Consider the following 20,340-nt stretch of genomic DNA (forward strand, 5'->3'; position numbering starts at 1 on the left):
TCAGTGTTAATCTAAGGACAAAAACCCAGCTGCTGCTGAACTCTAAAGTACTTCAGCTGAAGTGCATTCAGCACTTTTATCAATTTCGTAAGACAGCATTTTCACAAGATATTCTCCATTGCCTTTAAACACTTTTCAAATTCAAATTTGTGCAGCAGGTAACGTCTCATAAGCTGCCACAAGCTGCTATGTTAAAGCTTTCACATCTTGATGTTCCATACTGTAAAACAAATGTGGGATATCCTACTTGAAGTGTTTGAAGTGTCTGACACAAAAGCAAGATCCTGCCATGAAAAAAACTCCCTAAAAGCAAAGTCCTCCTGTCCTCACAAAGCTCCAGGCAAAACCTGCATTTTCATAAAACCAACAGCTGCCATCACTGCTGTGCTAAGTATTGAACTGAGAAAGAAAATCACTCAGCATTAAACTGTATTTTGAATAACTAACTGTAGGTCTTTCCCAGCATTACTGGGAAATTATGTTTTGTGGCAGTAGCAAACACACATTGCACTTCACATGAAGTTTGTAGGCACAGAGTGAAAGCTGAGTTATATCACTGTTTATGAATAACATTCACAAGGTATTGCTGACCAAAGCTTTTGATTTCATAATTTTATGACCATCCTGCTGCTATTTCCCCCAGGACAATCTAAACAGACCAAAAAAGTTTACATACACATCCTTAGCATAAACAAAACAACTTGAGAAAGGCTTTTAGTCTAAGTGTTCTCACTTGTTTTTAGGCAGTCATAAATAAAAACAGGCCTTAAGGCTAAAACTGAACTAGGCTTCAGTATTAATTGCTAGTAGGTCTTGTGTTACTGGGCCTAGCCTGGTACCCAGAAGGCCTGGGACACCAGAAGGTGACCTGGTACAATGCCACCTGCAGTGCCAGGCCTGGTGCTGAGCTCCTCCTTCCTGGCAGACAGCTGCTGAGGGCAGTGAGCCCTGGGCACAGCACTCGTGAGCTGTTTCAGTTAGCAGTGTATTCCTCCACAACTGTTGTAGAGTGAGAACACTCGAAATAACTTATTTAACTTTCACATACCCTGCTTTCAAGGCTGGCCAGAAAATCCAGCAGATTTCAGAGCATTAAACGCTGGGATATCCGGTTTCTAAGCATAAGGAAGCGTGCTGACTCTGATACTTGATCAGTTATTTTGAAACAAAGGACGAGATGGACATGGTCGAATGACTGTAGAAATCAGGTAACCTTTCACTGCATTCCAATGCATTCAAATGCTGATATGGCATTAAGTAGGATACACGTCTCAATGTTGGCCCCAACAATATAACCAGTCACATCAAAGTTAATCCTAATGAACTTGCCCTGTAGAGAAAAGATATTTTTGTTAAGTGCTTACTTTGGGATTATGACAACTACTTGAAAACAACGGCACTTGCACGCTGAATAACAGGCATTTCACACAAGCCAAAATGGAATCTTTTCCATGCAATGCATTCATCACTTGAAACATGTTACTGTGCACGTGAACATTTTCTGAAGGTTAAAGCACTAAGATTTTAGATATGTCCATAAGACAGACTTATGAAACTTTTCTAAGAGAGAAGTTCAAGTTCTCCCATTGACAAAACTCCTTAAGTGATAAAACCTCAGCACTGCTATACTGAATGTACCCATCCCCACAGAACAGCAGCATCTTCAGGCACCCACGTAGGCTTTATCTGCCCACCTCAACCATCACAACTCTTCCTTTTCCAAAACTAGAGTGCTTGCTGTCTCCCTCCATGCTCTCTCTTCCCTAGCAGTCGCAAAGAAAGAACAGACTTCTTTCTTCACTGTACATCTTCTTTTCTCCACAAAGAGCCAGACCATCTGGTGTACCGATGGACAGTCAGCTGAACGTGAGCCAGCACTGTGCCCAGGTGGCCAAGAAGGCCAATGGCATCCTGGCTTGGATCAGGAATGGAGTGGTGAGCAGGACTGGGGAAGTCATCCTGCCCTGTACTCGGCATTGGTGAGGCCTCACCTCGAGTTCTGTGTTCAGTTTTGGGCACCTCAGTGCAGAAGGGACATGGAGGTGCTGGAGCAGGGCCAGAGAAGGGCAACAAGGCTGGGGAAGGGCTTGGAGAATGTGGCCTATGAGGAACTGGGGCTGTTCAGTCTGGGGAGGAGGAGGCTGAGGGGAGACCTTATTGCTCTCTTCCAATATCTGAAAGGTGCTTACAGCAGAGCGGGGCTGGTCTCTGCTCACTGGTGAGAGGTGACAAGACAACGGGAAATGGCCTCAAGATGAGCCAGGAGATGTTTAGGTTGGATATCAGGAAGCACTTCTTTACAGAAAGGGTTGTTAAGCACTGGAATAGGCTGCCCAGGAGGTGGTTGAGTCACCATCCCTGGATGTGTTTAAAAACCGTTTGGATGTGGTGCTCAGGGACATGATTTAGTGGAGGGCTGTTAGTGAGGGTAGTTTGGTTGGGTCGTAGTTGGACTTGATGATCTTTAAAGTCTTTTCCAACCTGAGTGATTCTACGATTCTATCTTGAGTATGATCAATTCTATCTTGAGTATGATGACACAGCACATGCAGGATGACCAGGGGATCAGGCCCAGCCAAAAGGGTTCACGAAGGGCAGGTCCTGTCTGAGCAACCTGATCTCCTTCTGTGACCAGGTGATCCGCCTGTTGGGTGAGGGAAAGGCTGTGACCTTATTGCTCCCTTACATCTCCATGACAGGAGGTTGTGGTGCAGCAGGAACCCTCTCATCTTGAGTTTGTGCCAGAGGAGTTTCAGGCTGGATATTAGTAAACATTTTTTCCTGAAAGAGTGGTCGGGCTTTGGCCCAGGCTGCCCAGGGAGATGGTGCAGTCACCATCCCTGGATGTGCCCAGGAACCATGTAGGTATGGCATTGAGGGACATGGTTTACTGGGAACGGTGGTGATGGGCTTACACTTGGATGTGATGATCCTAGAGATCTTTCTTCACCCTTAATGATTCTGTGATACAGATCACACTTCCCACACACACAGTGGATCTTGGGAAAAAAGTGGCTGTGAGTGAGTGCTTTACACCAGGTATCAGAGTTCAACCAAATTAAAACAGTTTGAAGCCACATCAGTAGCCCAAGCTGGTCTGTCACTTGGCCACAAATGTTCCCCACTGCCTCTGGCTTGGAGCTGGACCACTTCTAAAAGTACTGCTGCCATACTTATGAGTTTCAAAAGCACAAAGTTTAAGTATTGCCTTGGTTGCAAACGTGTGAAGAAACCAGTGGGAACACTCAGCAACCACATCAGGATCTCTGTTTTCATCACATCCAATGTCTATACTCTTATCTGTGTAGAAACAGGTTCTGGAGCACAGGGAGCAACAATGGCAATTTATTAACAGCCACCTAAGTGCATCTTCGGATGATAGCTGCAAAGAGTCACCTACTAATTAATCTCTTGTGAAAAGAGACAGATTTCTGGAAGTCTGCTGATATGCAGCATCCAAATCTTCACAAACCTCAGGTCTGGCAGATTACTGCTATCGGTATGTTAAAGAATTCCTGTTTGGCAGATCTATTTAGCTCAGGGAACACAACACTGATTTCCACATTAGAAATTCTACTCTACAAGCTTGGAGAATAGATATATCCTAGTGATGGCTTGCTATAGTTGATGTTCTTGGAATGTATTGCCATGCTGCACTATTACAACACCTGCACACATCACCAAAGTCATTCAAATAATTACAACTTACCAGAACACCCTCAGCTTCTCAACTTTTCTGATTAAGCCCAGTCACGTCAGAGACTTGCACACAAGGCTGAGCATGCTTCTCACCCAGCCACGTCGGGGATCGAAAGAGACGTAAAACCAGCTGAAGCCTTACTTTCTACAGCCTTCAGTACAGAGTTCTCAAAGCTCTCTTAAAACTGTTGGAATACTATGAATTAGCTTCAGTGCTCGCCCCTCTGCTTAACCTGCAGTGTGGTTGGGAAGTCAGTGCTGCTGGAAAGAATGGGGCATGTTTTCAAGCATCCTGTCATGGAGCAGAACGAGAATTCAGGTTTCTGAGAATACTAAAGTGCTTTACTTGAAGTTGAGCCTAAATTTTTTGTGCAGTAACAAGTCCAGAAGGCTATGTTTGTAACTGTTACAATGGGGAAACTGGCATTTTGCTGAAATACAGCCCGTTGGCTAGATGGAACGTGTGTCAGCACCCGTGTGTCAGCAGTGGCAGCTGACAGCTTCACACACATAATCGATGACACAAATCCTTCTCGGGACACTGCATGAATTTGCCGCGTTTCATGTGAAAGCAAACGTGAAGCACTGCACCACGTCTAGTCAGTAGCCTTTTCTGGCAAAATTAGCAACTGCTTTACTCCGTTTCACACTTAGAGGCTATTTAACTTCTGCTGCCAGTCCCCAGTTCCATGAATGAAACTAACTGGGAGGCAATGCAGGCAGACAGCAAGAGGAGGAGACCCACACACTCTCAGCCTCGACATTCAGCTCCCATTGAAGTCTGTACTAGACGGGCCACTCACCTAGCTTATCTCTCATGAGTGAGATGTTAATATGCCCTGTAGCTCAGGCAAATCTTGCTGTGAAATCTTTAACTCATCAGGAGGATGACCACCACTACTGTATCTAACAACCAAGTTCTGTTTACACTGTCGTTATAGCACTAAAGTACACAGCTTCTTGAAAACCACATAAGGGGGAAAGCAGCATTCATATGAACCCAACAAAGACCACTTTCCCATCCACTGCAACCTCCAGAATTTATTTCCTGAAATACAGAAGAGCGCTGCATTTTGTCAAGGAGAAGGAAAAAGAAAATGCCTTGACACGAGCCTCATTTCAGTATTATCTGGATTATCAGGAACAGCCTTAGACTGTCAGGCCCGTGTGTGCTGAACAACAGCAGTTCCCACTTTGTGGGAGGACACATTTTTCAAGTCGGATTTTGAAATGCCTGTTGCTAAAGATTTTATGAGTGGTTTTTTTTTTTCTTTTTTTAACATAAAGACGACACCATCTGGAGTGCATTAAACTTGTTCCTTTATAAAAAGAGAGCTGGAGCCATCTGAGCGATTATGTTCACGATGGCAGTGCAGACTTCAACATAATACAGAGCAGATGCTAACAACTTCCATGAAAAAAAAGTATCTTTGTTAAGTTAGTGCAGTGTTTGATGGATTCAAGCAACGGAACTAAGAATTACTGGGCAGTGAAACCTGTTGATATTATAAATCCTGTCACAACACACATGAGTATCAGCCAGTACTGCAAACAACGTGGCTATAAAGTTATCAAAAAGTTAAATTTCTGTAGTACTCTGCTCTCCCTTCTTGACTGCTAACACAAAAGGATTCAGTCATGCAACTCTCCAGAGCCCTTATCGCCCGAGCTGATTTTATACAAATAAATCCAGGCAGCCGCTGAAAGATCAAGGCAGCCAAAAATCTTTCATTTATTCTGTAAGTTTTAGTTCAGTTCTTGCGAAGAAAAGATTTAATGCCTCCCACACAGTTTGAAAGTTGCACTATAAACGACTTTTCCCTGAAAGCAGAAGACAGCTTTTTCACCCCAAATTCCACCAATGGCTTCAAAGGAACACATGAAAAGAAGTCACCTACCAGTGCAGCAGAAGGCACCAACCCATCCAAACTCAACCAGCTACAACAGTGCTCTGCCCTCAGATGTAAGTCATGCTATCTTCCTGGCTTCCCTTCAGTAAAGCAGTCAAAAGGGCATTGAAATTTAAAACAGTTTTTATATGTAAGCTTGGTGCCTTATTTTTCCTTAAGTTGAGGATATTCTCCCTAAACCAATCAACAGCTATTGACAGGAAGGCAACATGCTCAGCCAAATCCCAGAGGTGCTGCATCTCTTCAGACTTGATCATCACCCGGCAGTGATTTGTGCGTGCAAGTCATAGTTCAGCTCCATGGCACACAGGTATTTGTTACACTACGAATACCACTGGCAGTTCAAGAACAGTAGGCACTACAAACTGGGTAAAATTAAACCAAGTTTTGGCAAAAGCCAATGAAGATACATCCTCAGTGACTCCAGCACAATTCAGAAGGCATTATAGCAGAACCTGAGGTCACCAAGGAAAGAGTAAAGAAACCTTCTGGTACCAGCTGAACTTCTATAGAGGAATTTCTCCGCAAGCAGTCAGGTGGACTTACAGACTCCAAGAGAAAAGGGAATAACTCACAAAGCGGGAGGAGTTGTCGTTTTTCACCGTCTTCGCATTCCCGAAGGATTCCAGAATGGGATTTGCCTGCAGAAGCTGACGCTCCAGCTCCCCCTAAAAGCCACACAAACAGAACAGCACATGGACATGAACACAGTGCACGTGGTGAAAGCTTCCTACACCCTGCTTCTTCCTGATGTCACTTTTTTACCCAGGTGGTGGCAGTGGTGCCATCTTCAGAAGGAGGTTATCAGCCCTCCCCTCACTGCAGTCTCTTCCATCCAGTGAAGAATGTGCTCTGTGCTCGTTTCACACACACACAGGGGGGGACTGAATAGGACTCGATGGATGTTGCAAATCATTGAAGATGGAGAACAAAAATTCACACCTAGGGCTGATGAAATTAGGCACAGACTTCAAATGCCTGAGAGGAAAAAAACTAATTAAAGATTTTTCGCTCTCTTTTGTTATTTGACAGCACATCCATTTTCCACACTGAATTTGAAATCGGTGAAGTGCTCGTTTCCCATCAGTCACATTCATGTCACTGGAACATCTCTGACCTGAATGCACCTAAAAGTATGTCACAACGGCACAGTGGGAATTGAGTAACACCAAATGCAAAGATCATTTTCAAACTGCCCAATTCAGCCAAAATTGCTAGGCATCTTTAATATATATATATATATATATATATATATATGTATATATATTTTTTTTAAGTGCTTCCTTCAGCTCAAGCCAATGGATGTAGAAATCAAAGCACTTATCTTAAGGAAATTGCACAACAGCTTTTACAATTGCTGCTCACGAGGAGCTCTGTAACAAAAGAAGTCTGTGCTGCTTCCACGAGCCCGAGAGGCACGCAGGAAGGTATGACATTGTTTTCCTGCTTTAAAAGATAGTTTAAAAAATTAGAAGTGAAGCTGTATCTCTCTGGAATGTAGTCTCAAAAACTGAAGTTCGTGTTCATAAACCTGCTTTTTCCAGTTGTTTATAGCATAGATGAATACAGACCCCACACTGAGCATTTTGGAATGGAAACTTCAGTCTCTTTAGGCCTCCACAAGGCAGATTCTCACACGGGAATTTTACGGGTTAACACTGAGACTGTCATTTTTAATATTCAATTATATTTCAAGTCCTTCTGGAAACAAATGGCTGTTTGCTTTCTAACAGGGACCTCACGTTATCTGCTCAGAACTTGGTTACATCCAAACATTCCTTTGGGACTACATATTCTATGAACTCCAAAGGAACCGAGGAAAACTAAATGCATGCATCTCAGCCCCGACCACACTTGGGCCACAGTGCCAATGAACCACAGCTGGGGCTGACAACATCACAGCCCTTAGGAGTACTTTTAAATCGATAAAACGTGCAGTTTGAAGGAAATAAGATCACTGTTATAGCTGCTGTGTGGACGTAGGAATCTCTTAAGACTATGAACTGCTTAACAGAGGTGTCAGTCAGGAAAAAGCATTTGCTGACACCAATCCTCCCATCCCCTCTCCCAACCACACTGCAGCTCCTGTTCAGACACCAAATAAAAATGAAAAGCTTGCTTACCATGCTGCACACAGCTTGAAACAAACCACGCTACGTATATTAAACGCAGCAAGCATGTCACAGCTTACATTTCAAATTCTATCTATTCTGGAAAAGAAAGCACACTGACTTCAGAATTAGGCTTTTCTACAGAGCATTGCTGTGCTGCCTGAAAGCTCTGCGCTCCAGAATGCTTCGACCATGCTTTAAGTGCTTCTGTGCACCACAGCACTGATTCAGCCTTGTGCACAGGAACCCCTGCAACACAACATGAAATCACCCTACTGGCATCCTCCAGCAGAATGCAGTAAGTTCTGTAGTGCATTTTTATGATTATCTCAGGGGTTTTGAAGGAAGCACTCAGCAGTGCCGTCAGAGAGGTGAGAAGCAGTGACTGCAGCCCGGCCAGCTCTGCTGCTGTCCTTCACACGTGGACTTTCCACGGCCATTGCTATGTGCAAACCTTGCACAGTGCAGAATAGCTGCTGAAAAGAACGGTGGTAAAACATTTTAAACTGGATTTAGTGATTTTCATTTCTAGATAGATTGCTTTAGAGTCAAAAACATTTCTGAGGAAGCATTCAGTGCCTTGGAAAGAGTTTAAGTTTGGTCTACAGGCATATCTCCAGCATAGGCATCTAACCAGAACTTGGAAAAAGCAGTATTGAAACTGTGGAAAAAGTGAAGTCATGCAATACATCATGCAGGACAACGTTAAGATAAGGACGGATTGTTGTCTCAGTTTCAGAAACACCAGCATCCCAGTGGCTTGGGTCGTTGTGAAGACTGGGGAGCAGGGAGCTACATGCTACTCACATACAACAGGGGTCCACTCTGTAGTTCAAAATGACATCGAAACAGAGATGTTAATGATTATGGTTTATGCAATATCAACACTTCTGGATTAGCATGTTTCCACCGATACATTTCAAATGTCTGCCAACAAAGAATTCAATTCAACTGCACGCTGAGTCTAAGCTAAAGGAGAGTTAGCTCAATGCTTTATTTCTGGAACAAGGAAATTCTTCAGTAAAAAGAAAAAGCCCACAACTTTGAATTGTCTGAGGTTTGGATGGAGGAAGGATCAGGTTAAGTACGAAGAATGTCTGTAACTTCTGAAAATGAGACCACGGGGCTCCGACACACGATTGGGTTACAGAGGTTTAAGGAGTTACCACACACTGGCAAAGGCACCACCGCTGTCCGTGTGGCTTCCTGCTGCCTCCAGTAAACCAAAGCTCCCTCCCTTCCCCCTTCCCCACAGGGAGTTAAGATGCACTACGGTCAGCTTTCAGAAAACGGGGGGAGAACGCAACCAGCTAACTTAACTCATGGCAGCTTCTTGAGTTACCAGGCCTCGTCTGTATCACACAGAGCCACTGCAGAGTGTTCTGCTTATTTGAAAAGCTCACGCCCAGGACAAAGAGGCATCACTTACCATCTCAGGTTAGAGACCGGAGCGTGCATCTCGCATGATATGTGGGAACAAGCTCTTCTTCCCACAGTCTTACCCTCAGCTTCCATCTTATTCTCCTCTTGATGCTCAGAAGCAATGCTGCACAGCGTGGGCAAGCTGAGTTGGAGTGGGGTGGCTGCTGGCCCAAGACAGGGCTGGGCAGCATGAGCCTGCAGCTCCAACCAGCCCGAGATGACAGCAGCTGGGACTCACAGTGCTAACTCAGTTGGGCAGGTACCACGGCACTCACACACCTAGTTTGGTGAGCCATGGGGATGCTCCAATCCTGAATCAAACAGATACACCGAGCCCTACACACCTGAGAACTGAAGTTTTGGCCAGGTTACCTGAGCAGCTATAAAAACATTCAGGGAAAATCATATGTTAACCAGAAGTATTTTGCCACCTCCAATGACCCCCATCCTTTATTTAGCACAAAGAACTGCTGTCCTCCCGTATGGCACACTCACTCAGTATGCACACAGCACCCTGGGGAAGCTCAGCTCAAGAGGAGGTTACCCAGGTGCTCCAGGACAGGGACACCCACGGTGTGAGGAGCAGTGCTCTGCAATGCCTTGGAGCCTGTAAGCTCTTCACCAGCCCACGCTCTCAACAAAGCCACTTAAATAGTTACTGAAATTACTATTAGCTGTATAGAACATGGGGCAAAGCTTGTGCAGATAAATGGAAATCGACAGAAAATAGAGATGAAGGTCACCTACACAACTTTAAAAGCATAAAGAAGAACACTTGCCTGATGTTTCACGGGTTTGGGTGATTCGGGCTGTTCGTTGCAAACAAACAAACGCACATGTTAGCAAGTAAGCATTCCAGCTGCAAGTCACATCCCACATTATTCATGTCAGTAGGTTTAGTTTAACCGTGTACTACTCACTTCATACAAACTATTTGGCTTTAGAAAGGGAGTTATTCACTTGCCAGTGCATGCACAAAATGCTAAAACCTGTTCTTATGCAAAGAACTAATTTCAAATACAATACAAGATGACAGAGGGACCTTGAGCAGCAAGAGAAAAGGGCAGTGGCATGATTTGTTTTACACTTTTTTCCACAGTTCTGCCAAATAAACACCCATAATGCTAATTAACTATTTCTCCACAGTCCCAGTCCCTGCAGGGTGGTTTTGTATGAATGAAATGATCATTATTCCTTAAAGAATAAGGCAGGTTATGGCAGAACGTATGAGGAAAGCAAAATCCTTAAGATGTTTGAAGTTTTGTTTCTGGGCTGCATGTCAAATATTTAACAGATGCAGACCCTCCAACCAACACCAGGCTTGCTTCTTTCACTCAAGAGCAAGCATCAAAAAAAAACAAAATCTTAAGAAACCGAAATACCTACAGGTTTTACCAGGAAAGAAGCTATGAATGGAAAATAAGCCCCCACAGTTCAACTCTGCACAGCTCCTGCAGAAGCACACGTTTTCACTCTCATTATTATATTTGTGACTCCATCTGCAAGTTTTCCAAACTTAAGCTTCACTGCACAGAGCCTGAGGGGGAGAAATACTGCACAGCACAGATCTCCACTCCAAGTCAGATACCTGGTATCCACTGTTTGCCTGTTATTTTGAAGCTCTAGAACTGCTTTAGTGCAAGAAAACAGATTTGGATAGAGTTCCTCAAAGCAGCTGCCAGAGCCTCACCTCATTCAGATAGTGGTGTGAATTCAGCAAAGCTCAATCATACCTGCTTGGAAAACAACTCTGGCATCTGAAAATAAGGTTCAATGTTGCAGTCTAAGACCAGCAGTCCTCAAGCAGTGGGAAAGGACAGGCACAACTCAGAGGCATTTGCTTACTGCACTGCTCTCTCCAGGTCTCATTCCCTCACTCGGAACAGGGCTGAGCACCAGACAGACATTTAACTTCTCCCATTCAATGAGGGCAGTTATAGCACACCTGGGAAATCCTCATCACAGGGAGCCTCCATCTGAGCCAGCCAACCCAAGGTCCTGTACTCCAAAAAACCAATTACATCTCTTCTGAAGAGATTAAATTAAACAACTTTGCATTTCACCTTCAAAGGCCAATGCAGGTAACTAAGTAATCACAGCTATTTCTGAGGCTTAAAGCAGTATCAGCAGGAGAGCTGGATTTTAGTGAAAATAGAGGACTTGTATTGATTACAGGGCGAAGAAAGAAAACAGGCATTCCTTTCATTCTGGCACTGTCCAGATCTGGTTCAGATGAGTAGAAATGGAGTCAGTAGTGATGGATGTCATTAATAGAACTCAGCTTCTTATTTTCAGTCTCGGTATTACATTATCTGCTGATTACAAATATCTGACCACAAATAGGGTCCAGATCTGCCCATAGGCAGCATTCCCCAACCCCACACAGCCTGCAGTACGTGCAAGTTAGCAGTGATCCCTGGGCAGTAAGCAGCACTTTTTTCATCCCTTTGGAAAGCTGGGTAGGCAATCTACTTTATTTCTGTATTTTGCAGCAACTAAACCCATGGTGTTTGTAAACCAAAGCAGAATGCAGGAGTTAGAATTAGGGCTCACTACACAATCACAGTAAAGCAGCTCTGTAACACACGCATTAACACATTCCATTCTTTTTTCTTAGTCCTACCCCCAGTACGTCTGTGAGTGATGAGTCACAAAGCTGAACAGAACCCTCCTTTTTGTCCACGTCTTCTTTCTCAATCTGTTCAAAACCCTCTCTCACTAGTTTCCCACCCTACTCTAACCAGTTACCCAATCTTGTTTTCTTCTTCTCATTTCAAATGTCGTCTCCACATCTCCTGACCATCCAGAAAAATAACTGAGAGCAAAGGAGGTGCCACACACAGCCCAGAGGCAGCTGAGCACAGCAGGAGATAAGTGTGGGTCACCTCCAGGCTGAGACAGCTGAGTTAAAGCACCCTGACTCTTTGTAAGGCTGCTCCACACATGGCACAATTAGCAACTGAATAAACCATGAATCAGATTTACCTGCAAACTTCTTAACAGCCCCCTCTCCCACAGTCTGTAGAGGTCAAATCTGTTGAACGTGAAGCTACAAGCTTTCAGTTGTCAACAAACACCTTCCAGCTTCCTCCCTTGCTGCACACCAACCCAGCAGCCCATGTGCCCTCTGTGAAGCCAACCAAGCTCACTGTGAATGATCCAGCCCCACTGCCACCCACCTTCAGCCTGTTTTTAGTGCTCCCTCCCTCACGTGTCTCTAGGAAGCCTACTCCATTCCTAGACAACAGACTCGGTATCACTCGCTCAGCCACGTTCCACAGTTAATACTGCTTCTCTTTCACACTGGACCTCACCCAACCCACTGCAGGGGCACAGGAGAGCCCCGCTGGGAAGCAAAAGCCTCACAGCCAAGTTCTGAACACCAAACACGGCCGTGCTGTGCTCCAAGAGACAGGTACAGCTCTACGTGCCGCTCCTCACGTGTGCTCCCGAGGAACGCGCCTGGTGATGTAGAAATTGAAGCGTTACTCCGGTGAGACCTGAGGTGCCCAACTGGAAGCTGAGTTTTTGTAACATCTTTACAAGTCCGTCTGTCAGGCTGAAGGTAACCCTAGAACAGCACTGGGAAAATAACTATTCCTTCATCAGCGTGCAAAGTGCTTCATAAACAAGCCCATGCAGAACTCAGCTATCTCACTAATAAGCGTGTCAGTCATTGATGAGGATGGATAAAAATAAATCCCTAACTCACAGTCTATTTAACAAGACTATTTAGCATCTCCTCTATGAGAACACAAGTGTTGTACAGCATTGCAGTATTGCAGACCACTACTGAACCTCTGCAGTTTCCAATGAACATGTCAACAGGAACAAACTGGGGCTGTGTATATAACTCCAGTTCTGACACTTCTAGACTTCTGGGTGTTAGCTGTGTAGGTTGGGTGTTGTCTGCAATAAGTAAAAACAAGTTGTTACAGAAAGGGAAATTCATTTTCAAAACCGTTTTGGTTACACAGTCTGTGTGCTTCAAAAACTTGGTGCTTAATAAGGCACAGCAGTGAATGAAGTGTACAATCAAAGCATCCAACTTTCATCCAGGACCTATTCCTTTTTAGGGGCTAAAACTAAGTTTTGTAAGAAATAAAAGCTTCCCCAGTCTCCATCATGCCAATGATGGTTCACAAAGCAGCCAATCACAACAGCCACCTTCAGAACTCTGGGGATGAACATCACCAACCCGAACGATCTCACAGGGAGGAGGAAATTAAACTGCTGGTTGAACTGTGCTTTAAACTGAGTTTGCCAACACTGCCTTAAAGAAAGTAACTCACCCTTCCCTTCACTGACGCGTCGCACCCAGCTTACCCCTTTCCCTGTATCTCCTCAATTCATACAAATATTCATCTCTGCTAAAGCCAGGCTGACATTAAGAGCACAGCCTGAGCCTGTATCAGTTTCCAAGCCAGTGAGTGGCCACAGGAATTGTTATGCTGACAAAGGGGTGCTTCTTTTAGCAACTATACTGGCACAAAGTGGAAGCACAGCACAAATGAGGCCAATATCCAATCTCTTTTATACAATCAGAAATGAGGCTCCAAGTGATCAGGCACTGGAATGGGCTCCCATAGAGGTTGTGTAATCCCCATCCCTCAAGCTTTTCAAAACAGCTCAGAGTCTTGAGCAACCTCCTCTAACTTACAAGCGTGACCCACTCAAAAGAGCAGCTGGCAAGAGGCTTGCAGACGTCTCTTTTGAACAGAGGCACCCTAAGCTATCACAGCATATTTAAGAACAGCTGTTACAAATCCAGGCTGCATAATTCACTTACCCCCAGAAAGGTGTGGGCAATTTTACTCATGCAGAAATAGTAAAAGGTGCAGGTTCTGTTCAAGGTTATTCAGTGGAAAGCCAATAACACCATAAGCCAGAACCCATGTAGAAAACCACATCTTATGGAAGACATCCTAAATAGCCTTCTGCAAACCCACACATACCCCTAGTAAGTCATGTATGAACACCTGTCCAGTACTGTTGATGCAAAGACTTCCCTTTAAGGCCTGTGACAGATGAGACAACCTGCAGTCCATTCAGACTGCATGACATGCTCTGAGAAAACCTAACATTGATTTGCTCTGTGCAATAAACCAGCAACAACTGGAATAAGCAGTAACTTATAGGCGCATGTAATTTGCTTTCAAGTAGAGGGAAGATTCATGTTTCCCCCTACTTTCAACTTGATCTCTCCAAATCTATCTCCAAAGTATTCTTTCTATTTCTCGCCCTTCAAACCCTTGGCTTTCCTTTCTTCATAAATTCATCCCAACTCAAAATCTGTTTCTCCAGAAATTCAAGCCCTGACACAGGAAGACTGACAGCTCTGACATCCTAGTGCTTAGTGCTGCCCACTAGGGAAGTAGCAGGAGGTGCTGCTAAGCCAGAAAATGCACCCTGAGGCCTGTGGTTCTCCTGGAGAAAGGCATGCACACACCAGTACAGATGAGAGCTACCTACCTGCCTTACAGTAAAGTTAAATAAATACTTCACTGCAAAGTGCTCCAAGTGCTCACAGTAATAGACATTGAAGCCCATTCACATGCAACTAGCAATAGGATGACAGGAAACAGCTTCACATGACAACAGGAGAGGTTCAGGTTGGATATTAGGAAAAATATCTTCTCTGAAGCAGTGGTCAGGCGCTGGAATGGGCTGCCCAAGGAGGTGGTGGAGTCACCATCCCTGGAGGTGCCGAAGAAACATTCAGATGTTGTACTGAGGGATGTGGGTTAGTGGGAAATACTGGTGGTGGGTGGATGGTTGGACTGGATGGTCTTGGAGGACTTTCCCAGCATTGGTGATTGTATGATACAGCCAGTTCACACACACACTAGTACTAAAGACTGCATCTGATAGGAAACAAGTCCACTAGGAACTGTTCATGCTAATGAAATATCTTTAGAAAACAGATTTACTGCATCCGAAAGTTTTGATACTATTTCTAATAGTAACTCCTGCACACAGCTGACACGAAATGGAAATGCCATTGCTAGCTGTTTGTTTCACCCACTAAAGAGAAAACGGTTGATCAAAGTTGCATAGATTATGTTACAGCTCATCATTAATTAAAGTTAATTTTATTATTTTATTTTCAATTGAATTTGGTAGAACAATAAAGAAAAAGAAGATTTCCCAACTTACAGGAATATTATGGTCCTTTCTTCCTTTATGGGAGGAAGCAACGTGAGCAAGGTACTGAATAACCTTCTTAGTGTTTTCAGTCTTCCCGGCACCAGATTCGCCTCTGCAAAACATTTTAAACATTTTCCTCAACATTGATTTTTCAACAGCTTGTCAATTCTTCGATAATGACAACCCCCAGTTATTCCACTTACGGCTCAGATACGCAACAGAACTTCAGTAACCATCTAAAACCAAAATCCTGGAGTTGCAAGGAGCTGCAAAGCATTTGTTTAAAATACCTCCTTCATCCTAAAGATCTCCTCAGCATTAGGATGTTGATACAATATGTAACATTTGTTTGATTAAAAGCTTCTGACTAGATGCCTGAATTCCTATGGTACTGTAAGTAATGAGAAACAGACCTGTTCTTTGCCCAGAGACAGATTTTTTTCCGGACTGCAAATACATACATTTAAACTATTAAACATTTAGTGCATCTCATATTCCAGGACCCGGTTATGAGAATTACCAAGCTGATGGAAACTCTCAACATCTCCAGATGTTTCAAAATACAGCAAGGCACACTTTAAGCATTCAGACTCTCCACGGCTCCTCTCAGTCTGTGAGCTGGCTTCAAACACACTTGTAGCCACGGGGCTGCATCCATTCATTAAGAAATGAATTGGTGCAGAGTGGTACGGTGCTCCATCAATAAAGGCAGCTAACACATACGTTATTCTTAAGACAGATTGAAAGCAGAACGTCAGAATTCACTGGAAGATTGCCATATGGGGTATCCTAAACTCAACTGCCTACATGGTACAGGCAGAGCTCTGGCCAAGCCCACAGCACAGCAAACACAAATGATGCTATGGATTTTTATTATTTTAAATAAATCCACTCACAGACACTACCAGGTCTGCCTCAGTGATGCAACTGGCTGTTAATCACTGCAAAGAGATCTCGTTTCAAGTGCGACAGGGACTCGCTTGCATTTCGAGAATAGCAAACTAAAAAGCACTTTGTTACGTGGCGTTGCACTGAAAAAGCTGAAGTTCTTCTGTATTGAATGGTGGTTCCCAGCATTCAGAAACCCACCAGCCCTGGAACGACATGCTGCGTGCCTGCAGGTTTCTCAGTTGAGGTTTTTAAATGGAAACTTAATTTCCTAGGGGGATCCAAGTGCATCCTTCTGCAGCCTCCATAAACCATAGGGTTACCTAACCAAGCTGCACCCGTTGGCTTTGTAGCCAGTGTGTCCTCTTGGTACTGGATACCTCCAAATCAGGTCAGGTGGGCAACTCGGAAGCACCCAACATCTACAAAAATGGGACAGCACAGCAGCTGAAAGTGTTACTGTGCATACGCAGACAGCATTACCCCATGTTTTCATAGAGAATGGATTCAGCCTACCCCCCATTCCCCTCACGTTCCAGGAGCCACACAGAACAACTGCGCTGGGAGGGATGCCCTCGTGGCAGCAGACAGGAGGTGAGCATTTCTCCACCAGCAGGCCAGGAGCAGCCCAGTGCCTGAGCAAAGCCAGTCTGGAAGAGCAGCGTGGGAGAGCTGGGTGGGAGTGCTGGGGTCACTGCCTGCTGGAGCTGGCAGAGCTGTGTTAGCTGAGAGCACTGCACCACGTGAGGGGATGAGCAGCACAGCCTGGGGGTCACCCGGGGCACCTGAGTGCAGTGGTGGCAGCTGCAGCTCAGGGGCAGCCACCTCCTACTGCAACCCACTGCTGCAGGTCTTCATCGTGAGAAAATGAACTTAATTGGGCAATAACACAATAAGGACATGTAGAAATCGCTAGCACTGGACTACTGAAAAGCATTTAGAAGACATGGGAAAGACCCTCAGGACTCAGTGAATAAACCGGCTGTGCTGGATGCATGGAATATAAAAACCTTGGGATGTATAATCTGAAGAGCTGGTTACAAAGACTGCTCTGAGAATTAGCTAATGGGTAACCAGGTTCAATTCTGCCAAGAAATCATCAATACCCAGCACAGAAGCTGAGTGTACCTTGGGACTGCCACAAGGGAAAACACACGGGGTTCTGTTTAAAAAAAAAAAAAAAAAGGGGGAAAAAAAAGGAAAATTCCATTTCTACCCAGCCAGATGTCACACAGAAAGTCGTAAAACTGTAACAGATAGTCACGAAGATTGAGAAGGGAAAAGTAAACCTCAGGTGCCCATGCTTACTTCTCAATTTTACTTTATTTCTAGCTTCCCCTTTATTGTGGTGGTGAAGCTGTATTAATATAAACTATACCAGCACGTGACAGAAGTCAATAAGCACAGCAAGACATGCATTTACACTTTGTAGCAATACCATTTGTTCCTACTGCCATCAGAGCTTGGAAACACACAGTTAGCTGGGACTTTAGAGTTTAATAAGCTATTCCAAAAGCAATGTATTAAGTTTTAAAGATGAACCAGACGAAACACGTAGTGCAAAGAAAACAGCACCGTAAGCACAGCCCAGATGTCAGCCTTCAGAAGGACAGCACGCAGCTTTAGGAGCCCAGTAATCACTTCTCTGGCATACACACAGCACAGGAAGGTCAAAGCTTGTGATACATTCCTTTTGTTAAAAAGCCTTTAAATCTAATAGTGATTTTTAGAGGTCTTTATACGAGCTCTCATTCAAAAGCAATACTGATGGATGTTATCATCCTCGTTCTCCTCTCCTGGGAGCTTACAAATATGCCAAATATTTCCTGCAGGATACCAGGCTAGATAGCTCTGCTGCCGTGCACTCTAGAAGAATTACAAGATTTAGGATGAAGTCCTCTTCATTTATAGAAATAAGGACATCTGCATACTTCACATCCTTCCCCGAAACGCAAACATAAATTATATAAATAAATTAAAGCCTTCTACCTCTACCAACCTGCCCAAAAAAGGTAAACTTTCAGTAACGCTACGTACAATATTTATGGAATAAGTGGTATCACGAAGCTAAAGATTAACTTTTTTCAAAACCTTGTTTTAATACAACTCAATTAATGTGTTACCATAAATTAAACAATGAAAGCCCTTGGCTGAGCTCCTAACCTTACTTCAGTCAATGGCAGCATCGCTAATGACTCCAGCAGGGTCACCACTTCACCTCTTAATTCTGCCTTGATTCCATTATGAGCAAAAACAAGGTTTTATGAGATGAATTCAACTCTCAGCTCCGACTATGGAGCATGCCAAGAAGCACATCAAGTGGAATCATCCAAGCAGACCATCTTTAGCAACGGCCTCCAGCCGGATGAGTAACGTTATGCCATTAGTCAACTGGAGGTGCTCTCCCTTGATGCAAACATTACAGAGATGGTTAAGAAGTCTGTCAGGAAAATTAATATAGAGATAAAGCACTACAAACAGCAAAGCTTTTTTTTTTTTTTTTTTTTTTTTGAATAAGCATCAAGCCTGTTTGGAAAAATTGGTAAAAACTGGCTAGCGTGACCACTTCAAAGCTTCTGCACAATTTTAAATTCACTGGATGTTTAGTAAACCTGCAGTCATTTTCAAGGGAAGTAATCTTCAGGCAAATTCATCTCAGCTACAATTTGGTTGGCAAAAAATTAGTGATGAGTGACTGACTTCTCAACCAGCTGCACTATTTCCACCCCCTAAAGCTGCTATTTCCACTATGCAAGATTTAGGCTAAAGGCATTTCTTCCTTCTGCTAAACAGATTGACATTGAGAAGATGGGCAAAGGAACACAGTGAGAGATGAGCTGCTAGTCACAAAGCAGAGGGGCAGCACGCAGGAGCGAAGCAGAGATCTGAGTTCCAGGAGAGCGATGAGCTCTCCCCAGAGCCTATAACAGCAGCAATTACACCAGCAGGACAACTAGCAGCTGTGAAAGACCTATCCCAATGGGAAACATGTTCTGAAGGAAAATCAAACTGAAGCAGCCGCTCATCTTCTTTCCCAGCAGGTCTGAAGCAGCCGCACGTGGCCTTGTGTCAGTGCAGCACAGGACCTCACCAGCATCTCGTCCTCAAGTTCCAGCTGTTCCACCTGCAGACCAGGTGTGAGGCAGCATCCGTGAGATGTAGCAGTGCCAGTCACACAGGATGGAAGGACACAAACACACACACAAAGAAAGCTTCGGCATTCAGAGATCTCTCCTCGCTTTGCTGCCCACACACCAAGCTCCTGCTGAACAAAAACATTTGTGAAGCGTCTGAAACATATTTTGGGTGATCAGATCAAACGTGCCTAACGCATCCCATTACCAGTCATCTCTCCATGACTTAAAATACCAAAGAACTAACCAAAGAGGTCAGCGTGCTGGGAGCCTGGATCGAAACCTTTCTCTTGCCCAAAGAGTTTCAGTCTGTCAGTTCTGCTCAGCAGGGATGGGCAGCTATCTGGAAGCAGAAGGTGCTCCCGGCTGAATGCTTGGCAGAAGGAGCAGCAGCTCTCCTCAGCAAGCCATCTCACAAGCCCTGCTGCTCAGAAGTCCTGCAGGCAGCAACGCTTTGCTTCATGCAAAGAAGCCCAAGGCACCAAAGCATGGGAGCACACACGTAAGTGACTGCGCAAGTAAGAGGCCCAACAAGAGGCCTTTGTGCTCACAACAATGGCTGCAAAGAACAAAAGAGACTTATTCTCAGCCACAACCGAGTAGATCTTCTGCCAGTTATAAACAAACAGATATTTACAGTGGAGACCTGCAATTACAAGAAGGCCTTAATCACTCTACTAATTCTCTGTAATGAAGAGGTGTAAGTGATAGTTTGGACTAGCACAGAAGAGGCATTAACAGGCTTTGCTGTTTACAAGGCTGTTTTACAGCTCCTCCATTCCCCTTTAGATGCTTCTCATCATCTCAACACCAGTTGTCTGGGGAATGTTACAAGCTGGACTCCGGCCAGAGGTTGTATACAAAAATGCTTGGTATTTGCTGCTGTTGTCCTTTAATAAGCAGCCTCTATTCCCTCCACACCCCACCACTCCTACTGAAGCCAATTCAGATTAGATATCCTTGTATGGCTGCAAGCATCTGCTAAATGAGTGTTTATCGAGCCCAGTCTCAGTTTTGGGAATACCATAG

At 44.3% G+C, this 20,340-nt stretch overlaps 1 protein-coding gene across 6 annotated transcripts in view; it reads right to left on the reverse strand.

Moving 5' to 3' along the window:
* The window catches only part of MYH10 (myosin heavy chain 10), a 91,221-nt gene that overhangs the window by 35,507 nt on the left and 35,374 nt on the right, over nucleotides 1-20,340 (reverse strand). For 2 of the 6 annotated variants that reach the window (XM_085240189.1, XM_085240192.1), the window contains 4 exons: nucleotides 15,299-15,401; nucleotides 9,922-9,951; nucleotides 6,185-6,277; nucleotides 1,267-1,330 (listed from right to left, as the gene is read on the reverse strand). In XM_085240189.1, coding sequence (XP_085096315.1) covers nucleotides 1,267-1,330; nucleotides 6,185-6,277; nucleotides 9,922-9,951; nucleotides 15,299-15,401 — 290 coding nt within the window. Of the gene's footprint in view, nucleotides 1-1,266; nucleotides 1,331-6,184; nucleotides 6,278-7,732; nucleotides 9,893-9,921; nucleotides 9,952-15,298; nucleotides 15,402-20,340 lie in introns of those variants that run through there. The other 4 variants (XM_085240193.1, XM_085240190.1, XM_010721213.4 and 1 more) reach the window with 4 other exon arrangements.

Source organism: Meleagris gallopavo, chromosome 20, assembly GCF_905368555.1.
Source record: "Meleagris gallopavo chromosome 20, MGAL_WU_HG_1.1, whole genome shotgun sequence".
Classification (NCBI taxonomy): Eukaryota; Metazoa; Chordata; class Aves; order Galliformes; family Phasianidae; genus Meleagris; species Meleagris gallopavo.